Source organism: Manis pentadactyla, chromosome 7 (genome assembly GCF_030020395.1).
Source record: "Manis pentadactyla isolate mManPen7 chromosome 7, mManPen7.hap1, whole genome shotgun sequence".
Lineage (NCBI taxonomy): Eukaryota > Metazoa > Chordata > Mammalia > Pholidota > Manidae > Manis > Manis pentadactyla.
In genome coordinates this window covers 59,957,220-59,981,081 of record NC_080025.1, presented here as the reverse complement: position 1 = coordinate 59,981,081, position 23,862 = coordinate 59,957,220, and the positions used below count along the sequence as shown (strand labels likewise).

General features: G+C 37.1%; 1 protein-coding gene across 2 annotated transcripts in view; it reads right to left on the bottom strand.

Moving 5' to 3' along the window:
• RELN (reelin) overlaps positions 1 to 23,862 on the bottom strand; it is a 482,819-nt gene that overhangs the window by 95,768 nt on the left and 363,189 nt on the right. For both annotated transcript variants that reach the window (XM_057504425.1, XM_036892412.2), the window contains exons 21-27: positions 20,928 to 21,120; positions 20,035 to 20,147; positions 14,445 to 14,582; positions 13,413 to 13,599; positions 7,607 to 7,812; positions 4,145 to 4,316; positions 2,827 to 3,027 (exon numbers count right to left, since the gene is read on the bottom strand). In XM_057504425.1, coding sequence (XP_057360408.1) covers positions 2,827 to 3,027; positions 4,145 to 4,316; positions 7,607 to 7,812; positions 13,413 to 13,599; positions 14,445 to 14,582; positions 20,035 to 20,147; positions 20,928 to 21,120 — 1,210 coding nt within the window. The remainder of the gene's footprint in view (positions 1 to 2,826; positions 3,028 to 4,144; positions 4,317 to 7,606; positions 7,813 to 13,412; positions 13,600 to 14,444; positions 14,583 to 20,034; positions 20,148 to 20,927; positions 21,121 to 23,862) is intronic.

Genomic DNA, 23,862 nt, shown 5'->3' with positions numbered 1-23,862 from the left:
TGAATACCTGTGACTCCCAGATACAGCCTGTCTCCAGCTCTCCCAACAGTGAACATAACTGTTGCTGGTGCATTTCCACTTCAGCAGCCCCCAGGCACACCTGGTTCCACATGTCCATGTCTGTGCTCGTCACCTGCCACCCTAAAACAAACCCTCCTCTTCCTGTATTTCCAATCCCAGTGAGTGGAGCCAGAAACGCGGGAGTCATTCTAGAATCCATTCTGTCACCCACTAGGTCACTGAAACTTGTTGACCATGACCCTTTGACCACTCTCAGATCCCTCTACTTATTTTCATAATCCCATGTTTTGCCTTATTCTGGCCTCCTCATTTCTTGCTTTGATGACTGCATCCTTATTTTACTCAAAATATACTCAGCAATCTGGGCACCTTCTCTGCCTCCTCCACTATCACGCAGGTCCATGCTCCCAGCATCTCTGACTCGGATGACTGCAGTAGTTGCTCAGCTGGTCTTTCTGGCCCTGCCCTTGCCTCTGCCAGTGTCTCCCAGCACAGTCACCAGCGAGATTCTCATGGTCAGAGTAGGTCACCCTTCTGTTAGCCATTTTATTCAGAGTAGAAGTCAAAGTCTGACCTTATTTTTTTACACTAGTCTCCCCGCTTTCCCACTCTCTTTGCTCTCGTCACAGTCATGTCCTGTGGTTTCCTTAACTTTCCAAGCACACTACTACTTTAAGCCTTTGTAGTTTGGTTCCCTGTGTCTAGAAAGCTCTTTCCCAGATAGCTGCTTGACTCAGTCCTTCACTTTTATAGGCCTTAGCCTAAAAGTCATTTTATTAGTGAGGTTAACCTGATGACCCCTAAAATGGTAATCACCCTCCACTTCCCTAGTCCTCACTCTCTATTCCTATTTATTTTCATAGCCTACAACAGAGCTCAGCACATAATAGAGGATTTATAAATATTGCTGAATAAATGCATGAATATAATTATTGATTCCACTTTCCCCTTCTGGCAAGTCAACACCCAAAGCATTGGTAGAATGATCTTTCTAAAACACAGGTCTGATTCTCACACTCAGTGTATTAAAAATCTTCTATGACTCATTGCTCTTGGGTTAATATCCAAGTGAATTAGTATGTCATATAAAGCTAATTAGGATCAACCTTACCTCTCACCTCTGTGGAACATCTCTAAACTCCTCGAAGTTTCCAAATTTTCCTTTCTTATTTGTACTTGCATGTATTTTCATATATTTGCACATTCTGCTCCCTCTAACTGGAACACCCATCCCCCCCCTCCACCCATTGTTCAGCTGGCTAAGTCTGTATTTCCAAAGACTTCCCATTGCAGCTCATCCATTCATTATCCATTCATCCACCCAACTAACAGATACTTTTGTAGCACCTGCCACATGCCAGCCACTATGCTAGGCACTCCCTTAGCGTCCAGAGTCTATTTATACTTCAGTGCTCCTGCAACTGTCCATTTTCCTGGCTCACTTGCTAGTTTCTGAGCTCTATGAGGGCTAGAAACATATTTTTTCATCTTTATATTCCTAGCACCTAGTGTTTGACACATGGCACACAGTCACAAAAAATGTACCAGGCCGTGTACAAATGACACCAAGTTCTTCTTACAAATTCCAAATATACATTGTTTATCAATTCATGAATGACCCATTTATAGGTAATAAATCCATTATCAATTAATAGCCAGAAATTAATAGTTTTCTGCTCATGTGATTCAGGAATAGACATTTTTCTTAGGCATTATGCTTGTTATTTATTATTATCTTGCTGTTTTTTTTAAGTACTTGAAACATTTAATAATTTTTTTTACTTAGAGTTTTAAACTTCAAAATACCATCTTGCAGACTTTAACACCTACACTAACATGATTCTATGACTGATTAAATGGAAGAAGTGTCAGCTGAGAAACAGCACAGTATCCCGGTAATGTATTTGCTATTGCTGATATTTTGTTACCATTTCAGGAAGTGACAATGAATTAATATAGTTATATACTGTTATTAATGGCTTTTCCATTGGAGTTTAGCATCAAAATCTAAACAGAGAAGGATAACATTTCACTAAGCATTTTATTTATGACTAACTTCCTTGTTTACAGACTTTGGAAACTATATTTGAAGAGCTGCCTCTAAACATCTGATCTCTTTAATAATTCCATTTGTAAATTATTTAGCATCTGCATCCTGCCGTTATGTAAGGACCATGTAGTTGTGCTAGCTCATTAAAACTGCATTACTTTCTACCCCAGAATTCACCAATGGGATTTTATTGTAAACACAATGAAATTCTGTTTAGGGTTCTGAAAAAAGAACTTCTCAAAGTAAATACTTGCTACACATGTTGACAAGTTATCACAGTGTTGAAAAATAACAAGCTTTTAAGAAAGCAATGATAATTAATGTAAAAATTTACTGAACCAAAGGAGGAGGAATTGTTTGAAAATCATACACTGAAGACATAAAATAACTAGTCCAAAAAGCACTAGTAAGCTCAAAAGGAGAATTTATTTATTACCATTCAGAAACAAGGGATTCATTAAGTCACAATCAGATTGAAATTCTCAAAGTCAGTTTTATTTTTAATTTGGGTAGAGTTCCATGTATTTAAAGAAATACAATGACAGCTACACTTCTGGAGCTCATTAAAAACTGAGAAACTGTTTTCCTTAAGGGTAGAGCTAAAAAGTTTTGCCATTCTAAGATGGTTGAAACTTTAAGTAGGTCCCTTGTTTAATAGAATATGAACAATCTGTGCTCTTTGTGAGTTTCAAGTATAAATCTGGAGGTTGTTTTCCTCCTTAACCTGTCCTGGGAAGAAGCTGGTGCATAAATACCTTGAACTGTAGCACATATCCAGGTTTCAGAGTCAGATCTCGGGTTACTGCAAATCGATCCCCATCTGATTTCCCAAATACCATGGCAGATGGTGTGGAGGAGCAGAAAGTTTCATTTTTAACCATTCCTTCATTAGCCAACATCAACCACACACTCATTTGATTCATAGGGTAATCAAAAGCTGGCTTCTCATAAAAGTTCTAATAGAAACAACACAAACAACAGGGAGAGACAATCTGAAACTTTTGAAAACGAGAGGGATTTTCAGTTCAAGACAGGCAGGGCCATGTATCATTTGTATTTCTAGGAAAATATAGCAAATCTCTAAATTAATTTTTTTTCACTGAGGTGAACTTTTCTCCTGATGATTTAGCAACTGAAAATATTTTGTCATTGTGTATCTAATTTTATAAACACACTAAAGCAAGATTATGCTTGATGACTTGGCCAGACTTCATAGCTTTAGAAAAATCCATATATCTAAGTAATCTGTGAACTATAGCATAGAGAGGCAACCAAGAATTAAATGCAAACACAGAAGACTTAAATGACCTGTTCAGGGTGTGAAGAACTAAATCCTTGGGGAAGTGAGAAGCCCTTTAATTCCACCCACTTTTTAAAAAATTTTGCTATCATTAATCTATAATTACATGAAGAACACTATGTTTACTAGGCTCCCCCCCTCATCAAGTCCCCCACCCCACCCCACTACAGTCACTGTCCATCAGCGTAGCAAGATGCTGTATGATCACCACTTGTCTTCTGTGTGTTGTACAGCCCTCCCCGTACCCACCCAAAACACTATACATGCTAATCGTAATGCCCCCTTTCTTCCCCCCCTTGCCCCTCCCTTCCCACCCATCATCCCAGTCCCTTTGCTTTTGGTAACTGTTAGTCCATTCTTGGGTTCTGTGATTCTGCTGCTGTTTTGTTCCTTCAGTTTTTCTTTGTTCTTATACTCCACATATGAGTGAAATCATTTGGTAGTTGTCTTTCTCCACCTGGCTTATTTCACTGAGCATAATACCCTGTCGCTCCATCCATGTTGTTGCAAATGGTAGGATTTGTTTTCTTCTTATGGGTGAATAATATTCCATTGTGTATATGTACCACATCTTCTTTATCCATTCATCTACTGACGGACACTTAGGTTGCTTCCATTTCTTGGCTATTGTAAATAGTGCTGTGATAAACATAGGGGTGCATCTGTCTTTTTCAAACTGGGCTGCTGCATTCTTAGGGTAAATTCCTAGAAGAGGTAATTCCACCCACTTTTACAATCTCTATCTTCTTGGAGTTCAGACATAGGAAAAATACCTGTGGTAGAGTTGGGTTGACAACTGGGATGATCTGCTTCTGCTTCTCTGACAGAATGATGATGTCATCGACTGCCCACTGATCATAGTCCTCCCCTGAGAACACAGGCTGCCACCAGCGGAACCTGGTGCAAGGGGTCTTCGCAGCAGCTGGAAGCTCCAGATAGACAAATCTACATAAAAGCAAATCACTTAGGGTTGGGAAAGCAAGAGCTGTGTTTTTCTTAGCAGCTGTTTAAATAACAAGTGTAGCAACAAGAAAAAGTTTACTTTTGTTTGATCTCTTGGTGTTTTGGAAAAGTTTCTAAGTTTAGACGGAGGACAAGAGGTTTAAAGTTGTAATCAAGTTTAGTCCTGGTCATGTTTATTCCATTTGGAATTTTATCTTTTGGAGGCAAGTATTTCAATTGACTTTGATTCACTGAACAATGTTTTTTGACTACCACAACTATGGTTGTAACATTTTAAAGATATACCTAGAAAAAACTCTCTTTGTATGTTATTACATTAAAATAGCATTTAGATTTTTTTTCAAAACAGTTCTTCCTGTGGGAAAACACAATATGCATTAAAAATGAAATGAAGCCACCCATAATCTATTACATGGGGTTGGCCTCTGTTAATAATTTGATGTATATCATCAAAGCAGGTCATTTTTCATATAGGTGAGACACATGTGTAATTGAGTGTTCTATAGTTTAAAAATTAATATTATTTCATAATATTCCCATATCAGAAAAATTAATTTTACTGTCTATATACTTTTTCATCACATAACCATGCTATTATTTATTTTACTTTTCCCTATTAGAAATAATTCTGTGATGAAAATCTTTTTGCATAAAGCTTTATCTATATATACCTCAGTGTATTTCTTTAGGGAAGATTCCTAGAAATGGAAACACAGGGTTAAATAAACTGGTCATCTTTAAGGGTCTTGATTTTTCCCAATTCGTTTCTGGAAGGGTCTACAGTGGTTTACAGGTGGCATAAGAAAACCTATTTTGCTGCTCCCATGAGGAGACAGCTCATTAAAAAATGACAAGTTTACTGTTTAAAATGGTATCCTTCTATTGCCACAGAGGTTGTATATTATTCATATTTTATTAAACATCTTTTGTGATATATATTCACTTCTTTTACCCATTTTTCTACTGAGATTTTAGTGTTTTTCTTGATAATTTGTATAAGCTCTTTAAAGGACTACTGACTTTCTGTTTCTCATAATGGTTGTAAATACTCTGTTTTCTGTTTTCATTTCTTTGCTATGTATGTGTTATATGTGTATGCAATTTTATATTTGCATGTAGTGTATTTATATGTAAGTAGTCCTTCTCTCTTGTTAAGTCTTTCACTGAATTTATGTTTAGGAAGTTTAGATCTTTTTCTAAGATCAGATAATAACCTAAATGTTTAACACGTTAGCCAGTCTTTAGCAGATTTTCATGATGTAAAGTGATAATCTAAATAGATATTTTCCCCCAAGAGCCTGCCCATTTTGTCTTACACCACCTGATTGAATAACCATTTCTTTTTCATTGATAGCTGATGTGTCATAAGTTCTTAAATATATCTGAGTCAATTTCTGGGTCTTCTACTTGGCTTCATTATTTGTTCTGTTGATCCATGTACCTGTATCATTCCTTTTAATTATACAGGTCACATAATAGCTTTAATATCATATAGGGAATCCCTCTATTTTTTCCCAAATGTTTAAGCTATTTTTGCCAGTTTATATTTCTAGATAAAAGTTTCAAAAAAAAAAATAGTAAGCACTGCTAAGATTTTGATTGAAATTGCATTAAACCTAAATTAAGAGATACCTTCATATCATAATATTCAGTTTCCCATCCAGGGATACTGTATTATTTTCCATTTATTTCTTTTCTTTTAAATCTCTACAGGAAAGTCTGAAGTTTTGTAGTTTTCTTTACACAGATTCTCTGTATTGTTTGTTAAAATTATTCCATATATTTATTTACACATTTGCCACCATGAATGGGGTCTATTTCTACTATCTTCCAACTCAGGATTTCTTAAGTATTTCAGTGTTACAGAAGTGTTTGAGAATGTGGTGAAATATTTTGGCCTTAAAGAAAAGTTCCCATAAATACAAGCTGAATATTTCTGGAATTTGAAAAAGCTATTGAATTTTTGTCTATATACTAATCTAGTCACTTTACTGAACTCCCAATAGTTTCCAGATTGACAATGATATTACCTGGAAAAATAATTTGAATTACTTAAAATATTTTCTAAACCAGTTTGGTACTATTATCAATTCCCTCTCTACTGTAGGGAGGGAATCCCACCAGGTTCTATCTCCTTCTAACCATTCCTGACTTTCTCTCTGGATGTTAGATACCCTGTTTCACCCACGGCCTCGTCTCTGGCTTCTGCCTCTCCTCTGTGTTCCTTAGAAGAAATGCTTTTGGTTGTCTGTTTGCATGTCTACTTGTGTTGTATCATGGAAAATTATGTCACTTTAAATGACTCATTGTTTTAAAACAACACACTTAGGAACCTTTAATCTACAAAATAGCTATATTTTAAGTAGTATGCTTAAGGTATACTTTATTTGTAAGAATAGGATCTATATAGTCTTCAATAATATTTTTTTCAATAAAATAAGGTTCAATTGTAAAATGCAAAACAGCAACATTAGTATGTTAAAGCTTAATAATGACTGGTGGTCACCATATAAAGAAAAACTCTGTGTTTATGTTAAAGTGTAAGTAATGAGATTATTAAAGGAATACTGTAAAAGTGATGTCCTTGAGTAGATTTTAATGATACTTATGTAAATATAAAGTATATCTATAGTATTTCAGAACACCACATAATTACAAAAGAATTAAATTTAAAAATAAACATATTGATTCCCTGGTACAGGTATTAGTATTAAGCATGGGTCATTTTCCCAAACTCCTGAACAGTCTTCGTTTAAGACATTTTATTACATATATTCCCCACCCATCAAAATAAAGACAAGCCCAGTGAAATATTTTAGAAAATCCTAGCTCCACAGAATCATTCATATGCTAGGACTGGTCCTGGGTAAGGCCATATGAAAACCTCTAACAAAACTCATTTTTCTGTTAAAAATAACAGATGAACATATTTTGTGTGTGCATCAAAAAGAAAACCACACATACAAATGGGAAAAGTGAGGCTGGCACATACCTACGTCAGAGTTTTTTGGGTAAACAGTTGTCAGTGGTTCATTTTCCTTCTAGTCACAATTTTTTTTCATATTCTTTAAAAATTCAAGTATTAATACAATGCTTCCTGTCCAGAAACTTAAATGAAAAAAATATTTATATATTGGGCTATCATTCTTGTCAGATATTTATTATGTGCTTATTTATTTTTGCAATAGTTAAGGACATTTTGTAAACACCCCAACAACAATGTAATCTTTACTATCCCTGGAAACTCCTGGAAAACCATCAGGCATGGCTACCTAGGTTTGCTGAAGTCTGAGAAGTACATCTCTGCCAGCAGGTGCCACTGGATGCCCCCGTTGTTGCTGTGCTGAAGGAGGACGCCCTCCTCTCTGCTGTCGGGCTTGTTGCATGCAGAGCTCTCTCCACCAATCTGGATGTAGAACTGGACAAAGTCCACCCATGAAGTATCCAGGTCCCAGCTCACCAACAGTCTTTTCCCAGCCTTTCCAAGAGACAGAGAAGGCACAAGCTCAATCATCTGGGAGCTCTTTGGCATTTCATGGTTTCAATTTCAAACTCACCTAAGCATCCTAGCATTATGTGGAGATGCTTTTGCCCCTATCAACTGTTGAGAGAAGCAAGTTATACCATTTAATTGTCTCTGCTCTGGGTATGATAACTATTCCTGGACATATCAGATTAGTCTCTATGCCATTGATTTCCAGACCCAGTTTTGAGACTCCTGGGAACTGTTAAATATAACAAGGAGTATTCAAAAGCCTTGTAAAATAAAGCAAAATTAATTTTAACTAAACTTCTTCCAATATTTGCTTTGTAAGTCTCCTCTAAGCAGAGTAATAGAGAAGAAAGACCATAACCTTTGAAATCAGTTGGAGCTGGGTTTGGATCTCAGCCCATTCTGCCGTTCACTAGCTGCGTGACCTTTCTGGGCTTTTATTTTCCTCAAAGGTAAATATGGGTGATAATACCTTCTTTATAGGGTGTTGTGACAATTAGATGAAGTAATATGTTACATGTAACTAGCTTAGCACTTGATGTGCCTTTCTGAGGGAATATATTCTCTAGAGATCTGTCCAGACCCTCCTGCTCTGGGAATTCAAGTGAAACAGGCAAGACAGAAACTTCTTGACAAAAAGAAAGGGTAGCATCTCTCAGGCTCCTAGTCAGTCAAATCTGTCTGTCTGTCCATCTATTTCTTGGAAATAGGTTGGGAGGGATCATTAAAATAAGTTTTTGCAACCACTAAATGATCTCTTTGGTTCTGAAAAATGTTAAAAATTTTCCTCAAATCCAGCAACTTGCTTCCTTTGCTAAGTGTGTCCACTGATGTCACTTCCTGTTATTAGACACAAATAGACAAGTTTTGTCATTATTCCTGTTGTGTGTCAATGGTTTCATGCTATCGGGATTAAAAAAAAGGTTTTCTCAGGATCTTCTACCACCCAAAGCTAATCCATGGACTTCACTGAAGTGGCCTTGGAGCGCTCCAAGGTGTTCAGTTAGAAGTCGGGAAGAAACACTGAGATGATACAATATAGAGAAAAACACCGTTCACATTTATAATTTAAACCCTCCTCTAATCCACCAAGTTACTTAAGAAAGGGTTTTGGTTATTAGAAGTCACAGAGAGAATGCTTGGGGATAATTGAAAGAGTACGTTGTTACTGGTAAATCTAAAGCCAGGCAGGAGATTCCAAAAAAAAAAACAAATGAGGGCGCTAGCGGAATGGGAGCCGACGGTAATCCTGAGAAGGGACTCAGCCTTTGGAACTCTCGAATTTGAGTACGTATTTGAGAAATCTTAGAAGCAATAGGCTTTCTCCATGTGTTATATGCACTTTTAATTCTCCTTGTTGACGTGAAGCTTTGTGAGAAACACTTCCTAGATTATGATAATCTGGCTCAAAGTTTTCATGCCTCAAGGGCAATACCAGAAGAATGGTTTTGAGAAGAAAAACTACAGAACCTAGCTGGTTAATTCCAATTTGACAAACCTCTATGAAAAACTTGGCAGGTGGAAATGAGCCAGAAAGATAAAGATCTAAGGTGAGGAGAATTATAAAAATCCAATTATCACAATTAGCTGGTTGGAATGATTGGACTATTGTGAAATTCACAGAGCAGTGCTTTTTTCCCCAGAAAACTCTGGTGTTGGTCTATAGAGGTTTCGAGACAGTGTTTGGTGGGATTTTTGTAAATGATGGAAAATATCATACAAATGCTTGGTTTGGCATGGAAGATGTTTTTTTCCTAGAGAATAGCACAGATCATTTTCTTTTGTTCAGTGACCTGAAATACTGAACATTGTTTTAAAGGGAAGAAGAAACAAATAAAAAGAAAGAAAAAGACAAAGGAAATGGCTCATGGCAAACATTTTTATCAGGATTTAGAATCTGATGTAACACATATTTGTAGTTTTCTATTATACTATGACCAATGTGTTCATGTGTGTATTTGTAGATATATATGCACCTAATGTGTGCGTGAGTGTGTTTTGGAGTCACAGGTTAGGATCTCCTCGTTCCTGGAGTGTGGAAAATAGTCTCCAACTACCCTACCAATATCTATGTTAAAATGGATCACTGCTTTAAGGGTTTAGCTAAATCAAATTTTAAAGGCAGTGCCTTCAGAATCTAGAACCTTTATAGTAAAACCTCTAAAACACTTATGAAACTTCACCTTTTGCCTCCCGTTAAAATCTTCTTTAATGGAAATGCCCTTAGAAAAATAATTCTACTCCATTTACTTGAAAATAACCATTTCTTCAGAACCTTTTGTTGTTTCTAATTTTCATTCATTTGTTCATTCATTCTTTTCTTTAACAAATGAATTATTGGGTGCCTGTTATACCTGGCACAATACCATGTGGTACAAAAGCAAACGAGATAGTTCATGGATATGAGCAGTGCCAGTAATGACAACACAGGGCTGCAGATCAAGCTCTGTTCTTTGCTGAGTCCCATTTGGTCATAAGATCACTTACACTTTTCTAATCTATTCAGTCTCAAGGGTGTTTGCTGATATGTAAATGCCTATCACAAAGCATGCATTTCTGAGTTGAACATCTTATCTAGAGTTTGGCTCAGTCAGCAGGCCTCTGCATGTGCTGAATACTGAGAATGAAAATAAAACATAATCTATATGTATACAGAACACAAATAAGAGAGGAATTCAAAGAAAGGAGAGATCAGTTTAGTTCGCCATAGTCCCTGAGAGCTCCACGGAAGCAGCAGGATCTGAGCCGTATGCAAGCCGAATGCAGACATGAAGGAAGGCATAATGGTGGGCAGTGGAAACCGAGCAAAAAATCTCAGGACACCACTCCCCAGGATCTGTGATTGGCCAGTCAGAAACCTTCCCCAGATCTTCCTGTGGAGCTGCTGAGAAAGCTCTGTGGCCATGGTTCCACTCTCATAACGGAAACCAAGCTGAAAACAGTTTACTCTCAAGGAGAGAGTTCTGTGGGCATTTGAGTTTCTGGTTCCAGACATTTCTGAGGCCAGTTTAACTGATGCCCTCTCTGTGTTTTGATTACATGAGCCAAACCCCTTTTTGCTTAAGTTAGTCTCTCTCACTTAGAATTTAAAATAGATCTGACACAAGTGAAAACATTTGAAAAAAAATCCTCAGATATTTTAACAAAAACTTAGAGAGAGAGCTGGATTGGGAAGGGAAAAGAATGATTTTTACTTTTGAAATGCTGATTTTAAGTTAGTGGAAAGGCATGTGTGTGTGTGTGTGTGTGTGTGTGTGTGTGTGTATGTACATAGAAATATTCAGTGATACCTATTTGCCATTTATTCTCATAAAATGTAATTATGATTGTTAACATTTATTGAGCTACTTCTATGTGTCCAACAATATTCTTTATTCTTTACCTATATTATTTCACTTAATCCTTCCAACATTCTACCTTATAGTTGAGAACTAAGATATATAATTGTACCTCTGCAAGACGAACCAATTAATGAGCTTTGGAGCCTAGGTACCAACCCAGATAGTTTGACTCCAGAGATCACCTTGAATTAAGTGGAAGAAATATTGATATGTAATCTATATGTTTACAATATTTGTGTGTTTGCACACATGTTTACTGCAGTGTTTGGTTAAATCTTGGTTAAGGATTCATAATCTTGTTTTAAAATTGATACTTAAAGGAGACATGATATTCCCATTTCTGCACAATTATAAAATGTATATAGATCTACATTGTATATTGGTCATTTATTGACTATTACCTCTTTGACCAGGGACCTTCAATGTCAATAGATAGGAAATAATGTTAAATGGAATCCATCCCTGATTTTCTATCATCCCCTACCTTGTTTGCTTTTTGATTCTTTGTTCTGCACCTGCATCAAAACAAAACCTGCACCTATTTTTGCATTTGCATAAATTAACTTGTTTTGGATTTCTGCCCAGATTCCACAACATATCAGCCCTACAGCATATCACCCACACCTGTGTACTTGTTATGTGACTTAGGAATATTTCCAGTTGTCCTAGAATTGTGGCTATAGTCCCAGCTGGAAAGAAGTAGTGTTGAGCACCCGACAGTCTAAAAGAGAGCTGCCAGTTATTAGGATTAGATACGCTGCTCAGGAGAACTGGACCTGCTTCCCCTTTCAGTCTTTCTGAAGACTACATAGAAAGATGGATTGGAGGAGGGAGAAAGAAAAGAATGTTCTGCCTAGACTGTAGCAAGGGAGAAAAGGGAGGTGGTTCCTCCTCCCCTATCTGTAATCAAGCAACATGGCATGGGGGTGTTCTAAGGGAATCCGTGTTAGGGATTCTGGCTGGCACCAGCATCTCCAGTTGGTGACTATTGATCTGTCTGCCTAACCTGGTGCTGCCAGGAGGGAAGCTGAGCACTGCCAGAGGAACTCCTACATAGTCTCTGTTATGGACTTCATGTTTGTGTCCTGGCAGATTCATATGCTGAAAGCCTAACCCCTAAAGGGATGGTATTAGGAGGTGGGGCCTGTGGCAGGTCACTAGGCTGAGGGTGAAGCTGTCATGATGGCATTACTGCCTTTCTAAGAGAGAGTCTGCTCTTTCTCTCTGCTCTTTCCTCTCTGTGAGGATACATGAAGGTGCCTGTCTGCAAACCAGGAAGCAGGCTCATACCAGGCACTGGTCTGCAGGTGCCTTAACCCTGGATTCCCAGCCTTTAGAACTGTGAGAAAAGAGCATTTGTTTTTGCGCCACCCAGTCAGTGGCACTTTTGCCATAGTTGACTGAGCTGACTACGAAAATCTCACATTAGTAGACACCACCAGCAGCCCCTAAACTGAACCGAAACAGGACGCAAGAGGTCTGCTCACCAGGGACAGCTGGTCAGCTCCCTGGGGACAGCCTGCACATCCTCACCCCCACCATCATCCCTCCTTCCTCCTATTGTATCTAGAGATAAATGGGTTGACAAACTTACCGAAGTGCTTTCCGTATGCGAGGCACTGTTCTACATGACTTAGAAGTACTAACTCATTTACTCTGCATACTGACCCTAATGAAGTAGACGCTCTTGTTATTGCCACTTTAAAGACAAGGAAGCCAAGTCACAGAGAGGTTAGGGAATTTGTTCAGGTCACACAGTTAGGAAGCGCTGGAGTCAGACTGAGGCAGACAGTCTGGTTCCAGAGTTGCTGCTCTTAACCTCTAACTCCATCTTCTCCATCACACTCATGGCCTCGCCCTCAACCCTGTGAGGGCTGGGGTGAGCAGAGACCAAGACCCTGCCCCACTCAGAGACCCTCAGGACCCACACCTGGCTGGCACTGGGGGACAGGACAGCAATGAGATTTAAGTCAGGTGCAAGAGTGACAGGAATTTTAAGCTGGCCCAACCTGGATTTGCAGTGACCAACAATGATCATAAAACTGTAAGAATTTCCCAAATGTGCATTAAGGGATAGGAATTTGACAAAGCCCAGTTATAAGCATGGGAGTGTGGGGAAAACCAAAACTATCTCATATTTGTACCTTCTGAGTTCAGACTGCTCCATAATCAGTCACATACTGAAAGCCCCGAACACTTGTCCTCATGAGTTAGTCATCACGTACCCCCAGCTCTTAGCCATACCTTGCTGAAATACAGAGATGATCCAGAAGAGACGACCCCACACCCTTGTTCTGGTTTTACAATTTCTCCCCCAATAACTTCTTGCCAGTCAGACTCCCAACCATTCAGATTCTCAAAATCTGACATAATAGTGGAAGGAAGAGCAGCTTCTGGGTGGCATTCAGGGCCGTGGTATCCCTGGTCACACCTGGAGAGCAGAGGGCCACGTAAACAGGTCAGAGTCTCATCTGTGAAGGCCATGGACGCGTGTCTGCAACATTTCCTGGGCCTCATGTCTGCTCAGGACTTTGCTGTCACCCTAGATTTTTCTCTGCAGTGTTAATCTGTGGCAGGAACAACTTACAATTTTTCACACCACAAAAAAACGGCAGAATACTTTCTTAAAAGAAATAGTGCTGTAACAGTAGAATAGAGGCATTAAGTAGTAATGAAGAATATGGTGTAAAGCTCATGATGAGGTCAAGGGAAGGATAGTGGGATTTTCCCACAGCCTTAGAAAGTCACATATACATGTTTATCTGCTCAACCAACATGGAAATCTAGAGGTGTTTTAGAGGTCCTCTTTCTGATTAAATTACATCTCTTTTAGAGTCTTTAAGTATTCGTGTGTTCCTGTCTCATTCTCATTAGCGATAATCACCATCTCCCCATGTATACAACCTTGAGCTTCTGGCAAAGTGCTGCAGGAGAGCGTGAAGCAGCTATTTGGTGCTTTAAGACAGCCAGGGGAACAAAAGGGACACAATAGCAAGAGTCTTTCAACTACAAAAGAGGACTTCGGGGTTAATTAATAGACTGAAATTTAAACCCAAGAGACCTTGTCTTGAGATTTTGAGATTTAGAATATAAGGTTGCATACTTATTTAAATGTAGCAATATCTTTTGCATCTAGAGCAAGAACAGAAAGGGGGGTCATTTTCTTTTGGTTCTTTCACTATTTATCAGTCTGTCCATATAACTCAGGTGGCAACTGCTGTGTGTATCCTTATAAACACAAGACCTAGAAGTGATCACACTTCCTGACACACATACCTGCACACGCCGTGGTCACAGGAGCCATGACCGTTGCACATGTTTGAACACTGCTGCCCAATGTAAATGTTGTCTAAAGCCCACTCGTCTTGGGTTGTGTAATAGCTCTGACTCCAACGGAAGCGGGTAGCACTGGACCTAGGTAAAGGGGACAGTAATGAAAACAGTATTTTAACTGACATGTAGCAGCACAGATAATAGATGTCAGAGTTCAAAATCCTTCAGGTAAGGAACTTTCTGGAATTTGTATTCAGCTTCCCATCATTTTTCTTTAGTAGTTTAATTTCCAATCAGTTATATTCCAATTCACTAATTCTGTCATGAAGCAAAGTTAATAAGAAACCTGCTTATTTTGTATATATCTGAATCTTAATTTAATTTGAGACATTTTAAAGAAAAACAAAATATCTGACTTTTTGTTGTTGTGCAGAGATTTGATGCTAGGAAAAGAAAGGAAGAAAGAATATATATATATATGGCCTCTCACAGATAAAAAGGTGAGGTGTTTAACTTAGAGTAATAGAATTTCTTATAATAGTCACACCAATAGTTATTGGAAGCCTTCCAATTAGCTCTTAACATAAAACAAAAGTTTTGTGTGTGGGTATTGTTTTGGCATTAAGGGGTGCTGAATTCTGCTTATTATTTCTGAAACATTAATTTGCTTAGGTTTCATGGACAAGTTGATGTTAACGGGAGATAAAAAGTTAAACACTGTATTACACATAGAGAAACATTTGGGATCTTGATTCATCTTAATCAGAAAGTTTAAAGAAGAGGATATTTTGAGAGCAATGGCAAGAAAGTTTCCATTCACTGCACAAAAAGGTCTTTTAAAATTATATGTTATTTCCACCTCTAGGAATTTTCAGGGTTCTGTGATTATTTTTTTGCTCAAAGTGCAAAGTCCTTTGTTTTTGTTGAAAAGGATTTGCAGGATTAACATGCTCAGTTCCATTGACTAAACCCTTCCCAAGCACACTACCTACAGATCTACTTGATCTTAACGGCCCTGAACGATCCATTAAAGTCTACTGCATCAATTACCCCCATATTAAATACTCCCTAAGTATGTAACAGACTGTTAAAATCCAGACTAAGCCTTTATTGTTTATTTTACCAATGGTCTGTGGCTAATAGGTTGCCTTTTCCTTCCTACTAGGATAATTCCAGGATTCACTGAGAAGCATCTGGTAGACACCAGTTTGCTGCCTCTTGGTGCTCATGATGGTACAAAGAAACAGGTGCACCTCCTTTATGGTAATAGTTTATATTTGTAATCTAACAGCCATCACAATTTCAGTCCCAGGAAGAAATGGTTTCTAGAAAAGTCCACTATGAAAGTAGGTATACTGTCTTAGAGCATAGAATCCTACAGAAAATAAGTAACTTCAGACTCATGCACCAGTGTCATGAAGAGGGGAGATGACTACATATTTTTAAGGCCAATTATAACTTGAGTCAAGTTTATAGCCACAAGTATTTAAACTGTGAGGTTATGGGCAGACAGGGCTATTTTGTGTCTCAATAGTTTGTCCAGGAACAAAATGAATTAGATTTACAAAAAAAAATGCTAAAAAAATGAGCTGATGGGTAGATGGACAAGCCAAGCAAAGGGCAGCCTTATTTCTGACTTCTGTAGGTAATGGAGTGCAGAATGTGCCAGAAGTCAGGGGACCCAACCCACAGGACCTATGATCTATCATCTGGTGACCTTTAGTAAGAAATTTAAGCCTTCAGGGGCTTCTAGTTCCTTACCTCTCAAAAAAAAAAAATGGCTTGGGCAAACTGATTTCTAAGATCCAATCTAGCTCACAAATTTAATGATTGGTGGTTTGTTGTCCCAGGTGATAGTTTATTTTCTTTGCAGTCACATGGTATGTGAAACTCATGCAGTACATTATTTTGAAGTTTTGATATTTCAAACATTAAAATGGGGTTGGAGGGTTTCAGAAACTGCCCCAGATTTCCCAGTTTATTTATGCTTCTGAATAGTCACAGGTAAACACATTCTGAAATCTTTCTCTAAGCAAATTAATCTTTACATGCATCTTAGAGACTTTTGAAAAATGTATTGTTTCCTTAAGATAAAATCTTAAAGTGAATTATTCCATTTAAAATTAGAATCAACAGTTTAATGTGCTTATGTTAATTAACAGAAAAGGAAGCAAAAAAGAGGATGAATATTGACTTCACTTTTAGTGAGAACAAAACAATTAATTGTGTGAGCAATCTCCAGCTGATCACACGTGAGAACTCAAGGTGTGATCTCACTGATTTGCAGCTGCATCACTGCGAAATTTCACCCCCAATAGAAATATTTAATTTGCCAATTCTCTTTCTTTCTCAAAACAAAGTATTCTTAGGAGGAAAAATCTTGCACACTTTGGATTGAGTCTGAATATGGGACTACTGTTGTGTGGATCATGTTGACATGCATTTAAAATCTAAACCCTATGGATTCCCAAAAGCAAAGAAACTTCCTTGTCTTTGATTATTTTCCCGCATAAAACTTCTAGAATGGAATAAAATAGCATTGAGTCATCTCTTGATAGTCAGGTTTCCTGAGGAATCACAGTAAATGAAGACTGACTAAATTGTATTTTCCACCTTCAGTGTTACTGTAATTACATTTACCCAATTATTCTGAAACTCATTCAGTCATTAGATATAGATTTGTTTATGAAGTCTACAACTGACAGCTGTTTGGGTCTCATTAGGCACCATCCTTATGTAAATGTCTCTCATAAAAACAAAATTAATTTTTTCATTGGGTAACAAATGTTCAGTTCATACACAATATAATTTCTCAGAGCAGGTGCATATATACTCAATATTTCCACTCTAAGAGTCCTAGATAGCATTATTTTCCAAAGTTAACAGATCTTTGATAATACAGGGACCAGGTTTGCTTATATGTGTTCAATTATATAGTTGCATATTTTTAAATCAAAATAGCAGAACAAAGATTTGCCAAAAGGAGTACTGCTTCAAACTAAACTGTACTGTTTACCTAGTGTTTGAGAAAAACATGCTACTTGCAAAAGTTTGAAATGAAAATAATGTTTTCGAGAATGCCTAGGAAAATGAATGTCCTTTATCCTTAGAGGAGAGCTATAAAGCATTATAAAAGCAAATAACCAGTTGAATAAAATTTTTAAAAAATGGAGCAATAATGCTTAGTTTAAGTATTAGTAGGAATGTTAAAATAAATATCCTATTCGGTTGTTTGCTTTTAAAAATACCTCTACATTCTTTACCCAGAGCTCTGAAGGAATTTAGAAAAGCAGAATTCAATTATCAAATCTTACATATACTTAAAGGAATTAGTTGGAGAAATAATCTAGATTTTTTTTCTGTTTGTACAGATACCTTGTAATAAAACATTTCCTTAATGTTTTGAATTAAATTCTATTTAATTAAAGTTCTGTTTAATTCCCCAACATTTAATGAGCACCCCACCTATGTGGCAGGCATGGTGTCGGAACTACAGAGTTTAAGAGTCAATATATTTCTTCTCAAGTGTCTCATACACATTGATGAGAATTGACCTTTTATGACCATACCAAAACTTTCACCTCAGTGGTACTATCTTTTAAACTAAGAAATAATATTAAAATGTACAAATGTATAATTTGAGTATAAAACAACTTGCAAAGATTTTTTTTTGATAAAGGACAATATTTTTTGGATACTGCCTAAATTACATTAATTAAGAATAATAGTTCATAACATTTCTAGATGTCATAAGACATCTCTAAAATATACTATCAATGCTACCTTACCATCATAATTTTGAAATTGTATCCCATGTGTCAATGACTAAAAAAATCAGTTTTTAAAAATAATGACAGTAATATACTTAATAGCAAAATAATGAGAAAAAAAAAACCTTAGTAGTTTTGCACCGACTCTGACCAGTCTTGCTTTTTATAATCTTGATAGATATGCTTGGAATATCATTGAAATTAATAAAAGTCTTGATTACATTCCCAGCAGTTGACATAAAAGAGTAGGATGTTAGAGAAAGCAGCAACTAGTAACTTTTAATAAAAGCATCAATAGAGTATCCAGGAAATGGCTCACTGTTGGATGTTAAAAAAATCTCTGGAAATCAAATTTCAAGCATTTGATTCCAACTGAGATAATGATAAATCCTTAAAAATAATCAAGGAGGCATTTTTATATAATGCAGTAATTCAATCTTCAACTAAAGGAGGTATAATAATTCTAGGTTGTTATCTAACCAATGGTTTGTATAGAACCTAACTTTTATATAAAATCATCTGAGAAGGGTTTATTTCATAATTCTCAATACAAGAGGACTCTTGGAAGGCAGATACAACAGAATAATAGAATTCTTGTCTGTTTTATGCTTTTTTTCTATTATACAAATCCATAATCTTAGAATGCCAGTAATTGTAAGGGACCTTTACCATCATCTAATTAAACCTCTTCATCATCCTTATAAGAAATAAGGCTTAAAAGGTTGTGAATGCTTAAAATCATGTAATTAATCATTGGTTGAGGCACGCTGAGCATGCAGGCCCTCTGCTGCTTAGTCCAAGGCTCTTTCTTGGGGGAGTCATTCTGTCCAGGGCTTTAAATAGGATTCATAGATTTAACTCTTCAGCCCAAACCTCTTTTCTGAGCTCCCAATTCATAAGCCCAATTGGCCTCTGGACCTTTCTGCTTGTATAGATAAGTATCTCAAACTTCACATCACAGAAACAGAACTGTTAATTTCCTGCCCCAAATTCACTCGTTCTCCAGTCTTTTCCATCTCAGTCAGTGACACTCTGTATCCCGCAATTTTCCCAGGCCCAGAATTTAGAAAATGCTTTTGAGTTTTCCCTCCCTCATAGCCCCCATCTAGTCCATCAGCGAGCACTATTTGATTAAAAATATATTTCACACATGATGGCTCCTGCCATATCTGCTACAATCCTATTCCATGCCGCCTAAATATCTAATGCCTGGAACCCCCTGGCTGGTCTCCTTGTCTCCAGTCTTTCTCCTACAGTCTGTTTCTCACAGTGCTCAGAGTGATCAATTTAACATGAAATGATGTAACATTGGGGGGAAAATGAGCTTTTCTGTTTCACATTATGAAATGTTTAACTTTCTCCCTAGGCACTGAGGCTTCTACTTCCTGGGGGCTGATTTTTATTGTTACTGGAAGAATGTAAATAGAGCAAACAGGTGTATATTAAACTTTTGAAGTAAAAAGTAAGGCTTTGCAGTGAGAAAAGAACCTTGCAGTCCCAAGTGTCTTGACATAGGAGTTTTTAGATCCCTGTATCATTCCCTTTTCTATGTCAAGCCTAAAGCAACAGGCCCACTGAATTCTCCATAAAAACAGAAGTTGAGTAAAAAGGGAAATCAGGAAAAGCTGGGACAGTGCAGGAACCAAATTTTCATTAGTTCTGCTTTTCAAATATGCTCATTGTTGAAGAAAGATCTGGTTCTATTGATGATGAAAAAAGGAATGCATCTTTCCATTGTGCTTAACTCTTCTTTCTATGCAAGTTATGCTAGCAGAGACAGTAATAGTCAGAGTGACAGCCGGATCTACGCTGGCATCTCTCACCAAGTTTTCTGGGGTAGAAGCACTACGACTCTTCTCCACTGGGTGAACTCACTGGCGTGGTACATGCTGGCTGATGTGAATTCCTGACAACTTGGCATACTTGGAAGGCATTCCTAGAAGAAAGTCACGTAAAAATTAAACTCAGCTTTTATTTCTTCCAGGGGCAGTATGTTTACTTGTCATGAGTGAAAAAGACCTTGGAGAAATGAAATGTCATATTCTTAGCTATTTGTAATATGGATGCAATCCATAATTTTTCCTTCTGTGAAGCTAAAATATTTGGGAAATAATTGAAATAAGATGCCACAGTGGAATTAAATGTCCTCCACTTCTCACATGTAGTAACAGAAATGGATTAGGATCCATTTTTTGACCTAGTATCATAACATTGGAATTTGGTAAAAAACTTACTTTATTTACTATGATATTTATACATTTATTGCAATGTTAGAAGCACATTTTAATCCAAGAAACTGGATCTTTGTATTTCCTTCTTTTTTTTTTTAAGGTGAGAGAGAACATATTTTTAATATGGTCTACCTAAAGGTAAAGGGACTTAGAAAATAATAGATGAAGACATGCTATATGGAAAGAAAACTAAAAAGACAGACTTTTACAGAGAAAGAGGGTGAGAGAATATCCAAAACACCATCATAGAGAATCCAGTCCTGAAGTTATTCCCATTTTTTTCTACAATTTTCAATTATCCTTTAGTATCTGATAGTGTAGAATATGGCATCCTTGTAATCCATTGCTGACTTGATGTCAATTCTCAGTTCCAAATAACATTGCTCCTTTTCCTCCAGACCCAAACTTTTAGAGTTGTAATTCTTTGCTTCCTATTTCAGAAGAAGGAGGCTACCTGTCACAAGCTTCAGAGAAAACAGATTTACCTCTTGGACAAGGTGCCAGGTAAGGCCGTGATTGGTCGAATACTCCAGTTTCACCTGGTTGTCCATGTGTGGAGTGTATTTCTGGCCACAGCCCATCACCAGACTGAACTGAATCATATAGGATGCTCCTATCTGCATTGATTGTGTTTCCACATAGCGCATACTTGAGGCAAGTTTAGAATCTCCTGTAAAACTGAAAGACAAAGGTGGAAATTAGAAAATTAAAAACAGCAATGTATTAGGGAAAAACTAAGCTCTTCATTTCATAACATACACCAGAAGAGTTTAATTTACTTAGTTAACCTTGACAAAGTTCTAAATAGTTTCAGTCAATCTACTAAATGCCATTTAAAACAATCTGCTTATCAAAGAAGCAACATTTTTGTTAATACCCAGAGTTGTTAAATATGTTTGAAGATGGGTATTCACTTGTATATTGCTCATAAATATAAAGCCTTTGATGCCTTAACCTCATTTCTGGGACTCTATCCTAAGGAAATAATTTTAAATTCAAAGATAATTTTATAAGGCATGATGAATATTGCAGGTTTACATAAAATAGTAATTGGTAACCATTTCAGTGTCAAACTATAGGGAAAGTGGAATGCTTAAGTAATTACACTGGTATAGCTTCTTGATGGATATTCATATTTCAAATATTTATGAAGGTAATACAATCAAATGAACATGTAGATAAAAATAAGTTTTAAAAAGTCCACAAAATGATGCATAAAGGGAATTCACCAGAATGTTTGTAGTGGCTGTGTTTGATGATGAGAAAGCAGATAATTTAAAACTTTCCTTTTTTTTTTTCTTATTTTCCAAACAGTCATTAATGCTTGTGCATTAAACATGGACAACATCATAATGTAGCTTTAATCGTGTGCCTCGTCAATAAAATTCACGTTTTACTGAATCCCAGTTGAGTACTATGCAACTGTAAACAGTTTGAAGGCAGACACAGTTGCTTTGTAAGAGAAAACTGCTCAAGGAATTTGTAATCTATCAGAGGAGAGAAAAATATGGACACGTTTTCACTGTAGTTAACGTGGGTCAATGTAAGTATTTCCCGGGCCAAGCACACTGGCCAGCATTGATCACAGCACTGTTGTTCTGGAGCAGGTCTGTAGTGCTCCTCAACAGTAAATCCTAGTAGTCAGGGGCCTTAGCTGACATAGACAAAGGAGACAATGCAGTACTCTATGGAATCTTTGAGGCATTTAATATTTTAAAAATATTATCTTTTGCCAAATCAGCAAAATGGGGAGTTAACTACTATGATTTGCTTCTTGCAGAGATTAAGGTATTTTTTAAAGAAGGAATATTTCCCACACAGAGCATCACCATGGGCTTGGGTTCAAGGTTATAAAATGTACGAAGCTTTTTTCCTACCAGTGACTAAACGCTATTTAATGGTTTTAAATTAAGGTTTTGCACTTGGACAATGAATAGAGGAATAGAATGTAAGAGCTCCAATCTCTGCGTTAGCTGAATATTCAGTAAAAGGAAGGGAAAAGTCCTATCAATACTGTTGGTTTTACAGATCTAGTGCTTACAACTTGTTTATTGTTATTAATAAAGATGCTCACCAGTTGTTGAGTTTAGGTCATATACTAAGATTGTGCTAAATGCAATACCCACATTATTTTCCCCAGTTCTATCCTTACATGTGAAGTAGGAATCATTATCTCTATTTAACAGTTAAGGAAGTGGGGATAATAAGTGGTAGAGACTCAAGGAAAAATCAGCTTTGCCTGACCCCAAAGTTCTAGCCCAATACACTAGCTCTTTGTCCTTTTATTACTCTAAGATGGAGACGAAATCACTGCAATGTTGAATAATCTTCATTTACAGTTAGAGATTATTAACTTTCAGTTACTATGCAATGATACTTTGATGTTAGAGATATAAAGTGGTAATTGCTGCTATGTGTAGGGCATACAGCATGCAGTCTAGAAAATATAAAATTGCATAATGCAATTTTTAGCAATATTACAAAATAAATCAACATAGAACAAAAATACTAGTAAGCTGTGCAGGCACAGACTTGACTACATAATTCTAAAGTCTTTTAAATAGGTAAAAAATCCTGAACACATCTCCCTGAGAAAAATGAATGCTGCTTTTAGCTTCAAGGGTTAAATGCTCTTTCTAGTACCCTTTATGAGAGAGGTAATTGTAGGCAGCCAATGAGGCTTCATTTGAATTGTTCACTTTAAAGGCACACTATATATTCTGGTCATCTGGGGGAAAAAACACACAGTACAAGGTAGACCATGGTTGGAAGGTTCTGCGAGCCATACAGGGCCATGCAAACTTTGCTCACTCATGTCTTAAGTAGTATTTCACCACCCTAGCATTTATGAAATATGCAATAAATTTAAGATTATTTTCACAACCAGCTCCTTGTAAATCCCTCTCTTCTGCAAAATTCTATACAGAAACAGGAAGGAATGCTGCATTTTGCAATTATTGTCTGCACCTAACTTTTGCACAGTTACAAATTAACCATGAACTTGACTGAAGAGAGGAAGTATTCAAAGATGAGAAGGAATGTGTGTTCTGAGAGCTGTCTTGACAAGAACAGCTTCTAAAGGTGTCAAGACATCCAGAAAGATTCATGATAAAAATTCTATAAAAGGACAAGAGGCTTCACTTTAAATGAGGGCAGTTAAACAGTGAGAATAAAAGTTTTACTTAGTGTGAATATCTGTTCCACCAGAAGGTGGGCAGACGTTGCTCGGTAGGCTATCCAGCTGCCAACTCCAGCCTCTTTTCTCCTGTCACCTTCTTGTGACTGGCCTAGGGCTGTCCACTCCACCACCGAGTCTTCACCGATGGGACATCAGTGAAACATGCTAGGTGGGATTTACTCATTCAGCTTTCATATAAGCTTTTCAGAAGGGGCAGATGGACTGGCTGGCATGCCCTTCTG